General features: G+C 34.8%; 1 protein-coding gene across 1 annotated transcript; it reads right to left on the bottom strand.

The window, feature by feature from the left end:
* Positions 1 to 313: 313 nt before the first annotated feature.
* Positions 314 to 6558, bottom strand: LOC128218160 (glutathione S-transferase 1-like). Its single transcript, XM_052925732.1, has 6 exons — positions 6425 to 6558; positions 5623 to 5767; positions 2810 to 2902; positions 2187 to 2302; positions 835 to 936; positions 314 to 610 (listed from the first exon to the last, which is right to left on the bottom strand). The coding sequence occupies exons 2-6, from the start codon at positions 5753 to 5755 to the stop codon at positions 446 to 448; spliced, it is 609 nt and encodes a 202-aa protein (XP_052781692.1). The 5' UTR covers positions 5756 to 5767; positions 6425 to 6558; the 3' UTR covers positions 314 to 445.
* Positions 6559 to 9849: the final 3291 nt, after the last annotated feature.

The raw sequence follows: 9849 nt of genomic DNA, 5'->3' as shown, positions 1-9849 counted from the left end.
CATGTAGCTTCAAAGAAAGTGTGAACAAATACTTCAACAGAACTGAAAGATAAACACTGTTACCCATGCACTTTGTCGGGTGCCTTTTAAGAAATTAAACAGATATAAAATCTGAACAGTTCAAAACCTGGAAAACAAGGACTTAACCAATGGATAAAGTTTCTTTCGTTTTTTTTTTTTTTCCAATCCAACCAGTCAAATATCCCTCAATCTTTATGTTCTGCATTCCTTAAATTTCGTAACGAACGACACTGGCCATTTAAAACATGAAGCCGACCATTTAAAACACAGATTTATCGTTTAAGCACAAACATAAATTTCCCTGAAGCTTTATTCAGCCTAAACTGATCATATCAGTCGAAAGAAATATCTGAAATGAGAGCGATTGTAATTCTCTTCTATGTAACTGCCGCACGAGTTTGTCTTTCCCATCGATCAATATTTATTAAATGTCCGTCTTCTCGCGTTTGCTAATGTATTCGTTAATCTTCGGGATCGCTTCAATCATAGCTCTATGTGCTTTTAATTTTGGTGTTTTATCCATCATATTCGGTACATTCTGTAATGGTGTGTCGAAAACAGCATATAGGGCCAAGTCAGCAACCGTCAGCTGAAAAAAGCCAGTATTTTGTTTTAATATTTTGCTGAATGCCAACAAAGAAACGCAACTAAGGCTAAACTATGTATGTTGTTCTGGAAGTTGGTATAATGCTATTATAGATGTTTCATGTACCTTTTTATGTATTTCGTGTACTGACCCATTGTAAAATCACCTTTTTAATAAAACGAAGATATCTTTTTATCTATCTCTTTCGGTAAATGTTAAAAACTTACCCCGCTTCCAACTAAGTATTTCCCATTTTTGGCAAGCATACTTTCAAAAATGCCCAGAAACTTTGGGAACACAACTTCACCAGCGTTCTTCTGCAGTTCGGCCTGTATGGAATAACAAAAAACAATAATGCATTCACAGCAACAAAAGTAATTATCTCTGGTTTTAATTTTGAGAATAAAACAACAAGGCAGTGTACGAGCATATCTTAAATCAATCAGTCAGCACATGTCTTTATTCTCCAATTCCCACAATACTTCTGCCAGAGCTGGTATTCGACCTGCACAACATCATTCAAATTATTAACAAAAAGCCGTCATCTTGGATGTAAAAAGGTAAGTGTATGACAACATCTTCGTTAATAGAATTAACTTGAAGCAGAAATATAGCTATGAACCTGAACCTGAACAAAAACTTACATTTCTACATAAAAATGGCGGCTTTTTTGTTTACATTATGAATAAGACGTTGCAGATCGATTTATCGCTCTGGCTGTATTAAACTATTTTTACTTTTTGTTCTAAACAATCCAATCAGAGCTACGTATTTCGTACACTCCATTTTTGTTATTGGTGAACACGACCTTGGCGACCTGTACATTGGGCCTTGACGTTAGACTTCATGATTACAAGAGTTTCAACGATCAGCTATAAATCCGTTTTTATTAAGCGGTCGATGTGAAATCTTTAAATATGTAATACATGAACTAATAGCATTAAATATGTTTGAATTTAGGCTTATAAGAATAGTTTTTTAAAAAACATTTCACGCAAAAACAACAACAAAAAGGCCTGTAAATTGATATGTAAGGATATAAACTATTTTTTTTCAAAAAGATCCTAAAAACATTTAACCCAACAGTAACGAATACCATGTGTAACATTATTTAACAGTGCATGACGGCACCCTAGAATATAATTGTAAATGCAGTTTAATAATGTTTCTTTTTCACACATCTATCCTGATCAAATGTAAATTTGTAGTTTACACACCAAAAATAAAAACACGAACACTAAAATGATAAATCCTGTTAGTGGCACAAGGTGTTATGCACCCGTCGGTTGAAACCACACCCTCCCCCAGCCCCAGGTCGGCGGAATAGCGGGGACTTTGACTTCCGGTCCAGCCAATCCCGGATAAATTCCCCCCGCTATTTTCGGCGCAAAACAAAACCACCGCATTCACTTGACACTGCGGGGCCACCCGGAATGAAAAAAAACACGGCCATTTCGCCCGCTTTCGCCGGTATACCCCCGGACCTGGGAGGGGGGGGGGAGGGCGTGGTTACAGTTGACTGTTGCATTAATACTTATACATACAGTTTTGACGGCAATGAAATAGGAAACACCGTTACCTTTTTGGCCTCATCCTTCTCTAGGAAGACTGCGACTAATTCTTTAATGAGATCATTTATGAGTTCTAGCGTCTGGTCACACAATGCCTGCTCCCAGCTATTCTCTCCTGCCATGTCTTGAAAAAGAAAAAGAAAAAAAAAACACTCGAGCGTGTTAAAGCATAAATTTAATGATAGAGGCATACATATTGGATCGGAACATATCCAGTTGCGTGCATATATATACACACATGTTTTTGTCAATGCATACGGTGTATAACCTGTCGCCAAATTAAACCTCTTGTGAATTTGAAAAACGTAAATAATTATATTTGAATAAAAACAAAACTATTTAATGTTGCTTGTGATTTCAGTAATTGATATTTTAATGTAAATAGTTAAACACCCGTTCGATTGATTACGTGAAATCATAAAAAAATTGAAATGAATAATGCAACACGAGTTTTGATTTGTTTAAATGTTTACAACTGATGTTTATTCAACAGACATACCCGCCTTTTAAAATACGGATTATGAAACTGTCGTTGTTAAGTCGTGCAAACGTTGTAAAGATAATAAATGATACTAATTTAAGCATTCATTTACAGTAAACTTCACTGAAATTTGTTTAGGTAGCAACCTACCAAACTCCCTGGCCAGGTAGCGTGCTATGGCGTTGCTCTGTGCTAGCTGTTCCCCGTCCACCTCCAGAATGGGCAACTGACCGAACGTCGTTTCTGCAGAAATATTGAGAGATATTTGTGGGTCATCTACGTCCCCTTTGATAGAACATTGACTAAACGTTAATGCTTAGCTCGAGCGTACTGATAAATGTCGGTACAACTGTTAGTTCAATGATGTTCGCTGAATATATTCAAGTTGTTAAATTGATTTGTAAACTTTTAGTTATAAAAGGCGATTAATATGAGAATGGAAACAACATGGAGATGCCATGCAGGCAAACACATTAATGTAATCTTGTTTAATTTCTTAAAGATCAATAGCTACACAAAACCAAAATTTCACAGAAAAGAACAGAGCATTTTATAACACTTTAACTTTACAGTTTTTGTTTTATGTTGATAATAAATATATCAACATTACAACTATACTGTGCAGTGGGCGACAACAATATCATTTGACTTTCGTATACTTATACATGTTGGAACAATTAATTTCAATGAATAACTTACTTACATGAAATTAAACTACACATATTTAAACAATAGGATAAAACATGACGTAAATATTCTAAATGGTCATGTAAAAAACTACTTTTACGATGCACCAAATAATAATCTGGTTTATATATTCATATATAAAAGTATATCAAATCTTAAATGCTTCCAATACATATTAACTTAACATAAATGCTTCAGATTTATTTTATGTACTAAAAAGTTCACAGTTTATAACATATTAAAACATCACATCTGTATTAGAGTTGGGAATGTCAGGAAACTTATTTCAAAGGCGGTTAAACCAGTGTGCGAGCGACCAACTCTTACACTTAGTCTATCATTAATTGACAACGATAACTCCAATATGAAGACAAGATATAGAGCAATGTCAGTCAATCGTGTGCAATGGATTTATGGTTTGATATGTGAGGGTAACTGCACTGGGATAGTCAATGAGATACCATTACCAAAGCTTCAACTCACTACGTCTTACTATGTCGTTCAAAATGTGCACTAGTGTGAAGATGCGTTATCACGAACGATAGACATGTTTGGTCATGAGTCGACAAGTTATCAGTTAAGCACAAACCTTACTCTTCATGAAGTTGATGGGATTTTGTCAACTACGATACTAATGTCATTACGTCATCAAAGCGGACTGCAATTAACCTGTATATGCTACAGAACTATTCTGTGATCGCTTTCTGTATACAATTCCTTAATTGCTATCTAAATTAAAAGCCGTACGAAATAATCCATATACTAGAAACTACAGGGTCAGGTTAATTAGTTATTAAGCCTATCACATTGTTTAATGACAGAATATCTAACTTTGAACAACCACAGCAAATATGAAATAACACTAAACAACATCAACTATTCACAACACAATAATGTACTGCTTTGGTCCGGAAATCAACCCTACTTCTACCATGGAGCTATGGCGATATGAGAACCAGGGTATAGCTAAGGTGGCGGCTAAGTTATTTACTTTCCACAAGAAATTATACATCTGGCGACATAAGAATCCGGATAAAGCTAGGATGGTGTTAATGCCATTTCAGTTACACAAGAAATAATACACATGGAGACATAAGAATCCGGATAAAGCTAGGATGGCGGCAATGTCATTGTAAATGACGCAATACATAATACCCATAGCGATATAACAACTAAGAAATAATCAAATCACAATGACAAATATCTTATCAGGAGTCTGCTTCCAGGAGATTTGGTTAAGGCCACAGGGGCAGGTTGCGTTGTTTTGACACACCATGCCCCTGTCCGTTTTTTGTTTTTGTTTTTTTTATCATTTTTTTTTTATTTTATTAATGTTTAGTAAGAATATGATGTGGTAACTGCAACTTAGCTAATTGGCATAGAGCCGTACACGCAAATAACAATTTTCAGACTTTGTTTACAATAAATATACATGCCAGCTAGTATGTGTATACACGAACAAATTTACCCACGCAACGCAACTATATCGTAGATGCACCAACACATGCGCCGTGAATAATTTCCGGTTGCGCAATGTCCATGTCGGCATATGCGTAAAGAAATAAACAAAGATTGTAAATCGTGTGCACGGCTCTGTTGGACGACATTTGACTTCCATTTCACCTATATCGTGATAAATATATTATTTCTCTTGGGCACACGTGTTGAATTGATAATGCAATAGCGGGATAATGCATTTTAGTATGGAAAATTTCGGTGAAATTAGCGGGTAGTTGGTTCGTCGAGTAACATGTTTTAGGAAATCCGGGTTGGAAATTGCATTTGTTTTCGTTAAAATTCATCCACAATTTACATACTAATTAGCTACTTCGGTGGAACAGACACGTATATGTACCTTTAAAGAGATTTTTTTTTTTGACTACTGGGCTTGAGTTTTATTGTATAACCGTTTACCACCAAACATTGGACTTAAATTAAACTTACGTACTCTTTTAAAATACGCAGTTTTAATATAATAATATGTTTAATTTGTTTGACTCAAATGATCAAAACAAAAAGAATATGATTTATTAAAAGAGAGCAATGTTTTGGCGCTTTTTTAACTGGGGATTTTCTGGCAACGCAAATATTAATTGAAATCCCGAATTATAGCGGCCACGTTAATCTGTACACAAATCAAATGCTTTCTTATCATGTAAGCAAATAAGTTCAACATAATTATAATTGAAATTAATACGTTTCCTTTGTGCATCTACCAAGTGTACAACCATATTGTGCCCCTGTAATACATCTTTATTGATACTGTATGAACGTACTAGGTTTAAGTTCTGGCCAATCCTCCCTCTGTATCCGGTAGTCTTCAAAATCCCGTCCTGCGGCGAGGAACAGATACCGCGCCAGCTCCGCTCGACCCCGTACGTTAAAGTAGGTCAACTTGTAGCTTGGCATTGTGGTGCTGATCTGTTAGGCATACGTTATTATTAAAATAAAAGAAAGACTTTTTCCGTCATTGACATATTTCTTTAGGCTACCGTTAACGGCCGTTAGAACGCGCTGTAACTATTATGACGCAAGTTTGTTTGAATAATATTGTACATCACTTAGCTAAAGAAATATCATGGCTGGTATTCGATATTGGCCTTTATTGGATCTAAGAACGGTGTAGCTAATCGGATTATCTGTTATAAATAACTGACCGATATACTGAAGGAGGTCAGTGATGTTTGACCATAAGATTAACTTAAGTTGAAAGTTGAATACCACCCATAACATATCGGTATCTGCATTACACTCTTTTAAGCACTTATTTAACTGTATGATAAGATATGAACAAAACTGCAGGCTTTTTATTACAGAAGCATTTTAAGATAATTAAAAGTATTTTAACTGAAGCATAAAAGTTTTATATTCTTGAAAAGGCTAAAGCTTTAAATTGGTGTTTTCATTTTTAAGAATAGCATATACAAAACCATAAACATTTTATCAATGAATTAAAACAGTTAAGGAATTGGTTGAATTTGGCCTCTTATCCAATTATATATGATTGATTAATTAATATAATAGTTTTGACGTGATGTAAATAAACTTATCATAAGTAAAGGAATACAATGTTCTTACCTCAAAACTAGTCCTGTAATTTAAAGAGACGCTGCGCTACTGCTATACTGATACCAAAGTGATAAATTGTCCACTTATTAAAGGCTGCCCCTCTGTGGACTCATGTTCTAGATCATGACTCGACAGATAGTGACCGTGTACCCGCATATCAAAACCCACACATATCAGTCCAGTAGGTCAATAGTGGTCACATCTTAATAACATTGACTTTTAACTTATATAAATATTTGCTAGTTTATACGTCATTTCTAAATAGGTAATAATTGACGACCGTAAACCGTGTAATACAACGTGTTTCAGAATAAACATTTTTCAGGTGCAACATGAAGATGATAAAAATGAGCAAATACCATAGCTGGCATGAATATGAGCAGTGTAATAAACGCTTTGAGTAAACATTTCAACAATAATAAGATAGCGGAGAAGTACATGTATATCACTTCTGATTGGCAGACGGTGACTACGCATTTCTTAAATTGTGAATAGTATATATATTCTTTCTTTTAAAAAAAAATGATTGTTGTTTTTCAGTATCAATAACTGTCATCTTGTTTAGGTTCAGAGAGAAATTATAATGTACCAAGTTTATTTCAACGATGTCCACTTGTATGAAATGATATCAATTTTTTGGTGTTTTGAATACTTTTGTTTGACGAGATGCTTCATTTCATTAGTCTGAATAAACTTCTGCTCTGTTCTGTTATGTTCTTATCTGTTCTGTTCTGATGTTCAGAAACATCTAAACTAATAATTTAGTTATTTTTTAAAAGTCTGCGATAATATTAATTTTCTTCTTATCCATCTAAAGAGCTTGAACTTTTTAAGGAGTTGTATAACTTTTTGAATATTGCGATTCACACTTAGAATTGGAGCTTACGTAGATTTTATTGTTCCATAACGTGGTCTAATAGCTTTGTAACGGGCATCAATAACTCCAAAACGAATTTTAAATATACCGATATATGAGCCGCATCACGCGATTTTGATCCTTCGGACCTATATTTACTATTATAATGTTTTAAGGTATTTGAATTAAATGACATTTCAGGAAGTAATTCTGAAATTTTCATTATGATATTACCTAAATTTCGTAAGATACATGTTCACAAGTGAGACCATGTATTGCGGATGTTGAATACTAAATTTGACGTCATTCACATGACGTCGTTACGAAAGCACATTATTCAAATGACGTTCAAATGTTTATCCGTGTACATAAACAAATTGTAATTTAAATAGTTGTCGAACCGTTGGATACGTTCAGCTGATTCTAAAATCCGCAGGAAGTTTCTGCCCCGTGTTCTCCACCATCTCGTTATAAAGGGCCGCCCCCCAGCTGCCCTTCACACCAAACCTGGGAACCTGGGAACATATCTATACGCTGGCGCTCTTGTACTACTTGAAACCTACATGGCGTGCGTTATTAGTTCTGTTTTAGCAATTTATTATACATTATATCACGCCTCTTCTGCTCTGAATAGAGATGCCTTCCAGCAGAAAGTCCTAAGGTTGGTAAACCCATTAACGCTTCATCATAAGGTCTTCGTGCAACCAAACTATCAGCGAATTTGACGAACATTAGCAAGGTAATGGGTGTCTAAAACATATCAAATGAGGTGAATACTGCTATGTGAGGAATACGATTATTGGATACTCCGAATTCTAAACGAGTTTCCGTAAGGCTCGATATCAAATGACCACATAAAGATATACACTTTAAGAAATCACTACAACGCAAAAGTTGGTTTGATGACCCATAACACAATTAAATATTGTTCTTATTTAGCATTCTATTCTAAGCATCAATTAATTTACATCAAATTTTTATACGCTCACTTTTTTTTGAAGAATGCAATTTGAGTAATAAACAACAACAGGCCCACAGATGCATCAACAAGGTAGGTGTCGACATGCTGGACACCATCCAATCAAACAATGTCGTTTTGTAGCCAGGATATGATACCTAACAATCCTTGATAAACACCCCTAGTTTTTATATAATTATATTATATATGAAGTGTCTTGTTTGTGGAGTTTTTTGGCGGTTATCTATACACATTGCTATTAGCCATATTATATGTAATGTATTGCCGATTCAATTCATAGGTTTCCAATCCTATAACGACTTTATTTTTTCAAATTTGTTTTGCGGGTCACTTTAACGATAACATGGCATATCAAGTTATATAACCAGAAACCTTGCGATGTCTGAAATTAATATGTAGCGACTTAACGTTTCAATTATTTGTATTCATACAACCATATATAATTTTGCTTTTCAATTCAGATGAACCATTCTGATTTATTTTGAAAAATGTTAACGCTTCAATATTTAGTGTTGATAAACTTCATGTGAGACGTTTATATGCATACAGCTGTCTTGATGAAGATAAAATGACATTTTTTTGTCGCACAAAGTGTGACATATTGACCCTGCATAACAAGCATGCTGATTTGATTGATCAATAGCACTCTTGTGTGCTACTAAACGATAACTTCTGGTAGGTGAAACTTCCGTTCTTTTTTGTTATCTTAAGTGCCATTCATGTACATTAGTATGAAATTAATGAAACAAAATTATTAGGCAATTGTCTATTTTGCTTTGATGTGCAAGCATAAAGCGTACGTTAACATGGGTATCATATTCCAAGGCGCCTTTTTGAATTATGGGAAAAGCATGATCGGCAAAAGTAAACGTCCCTTATGGTACGGCCTACTTTATCATTTAATAAGGGAACTTCTCAAACCACTGTATTAACACTCCAACTGCGTATGTCTCTTCCGAGTGCATTCATATTCCGATGAATGCAGAATCTTCGGAATACTTTTCATCTTAGTAGAACGTGGTTAGTGAAATGAAAATTTATTCGGTGCAATTATATTCGGTCAATGTAACAAGTGACGCCATTGACGCTATCGCTTTTTAAACAGCCGAATGCAAAGTATGTTCCATTTTCTTAGAAGAGCTATTTATCCGCATTGTATCGAATTATATCAGGAAAAACATTACAAATAATGTATATATATATATATACTCATTGAATATTTTAGAATCGTCTGTGTATGGAAACTGTACTACAACAAGCATTCTTTTATTAAAGTCAAATGTCAGCACAATATCAATTTTCTCAATAGGTTTTAGCGCGGCCCAAGTGTTTCATTTTTTTCCCGTTTTTGTCATAGTCCTGTCCAACCGACGCGAAAATGTGGCGGGCCAACTCCGCCTAAGCCCTCGCATTAAAGAAGGTCATTTTGTATCATCGGATCTTCGTGGTATTGAATAAACGCTCATCGCTTTGTCCTAGTTAAAAGGAGTGTGTGCATATTCAATATGTGAATCTAGCCCTAAAATCACCTACATTGTTAAAATAACTCTTCCTATCAAAAGTGCATCAGGATAAAATGTCATCCGTGAGAGGAATGTA

This window comes from Mya arenaria, chromosome 14 (assembly GCF_026914265.1).
Source record: "Mya arenaria isolate MELC-2E11 chromosome 14, ASM2691426v1".
NCBI classification, from domain to species: domain Eukaryota; kingdom Metazoa; phylum Mollusca; class Bivalvia; order Myida; family Myidae; genus Mya; species Mya arenaria.
This window is presented reverse-complemented; position numbering and strand designations above follow the sequence as displayed.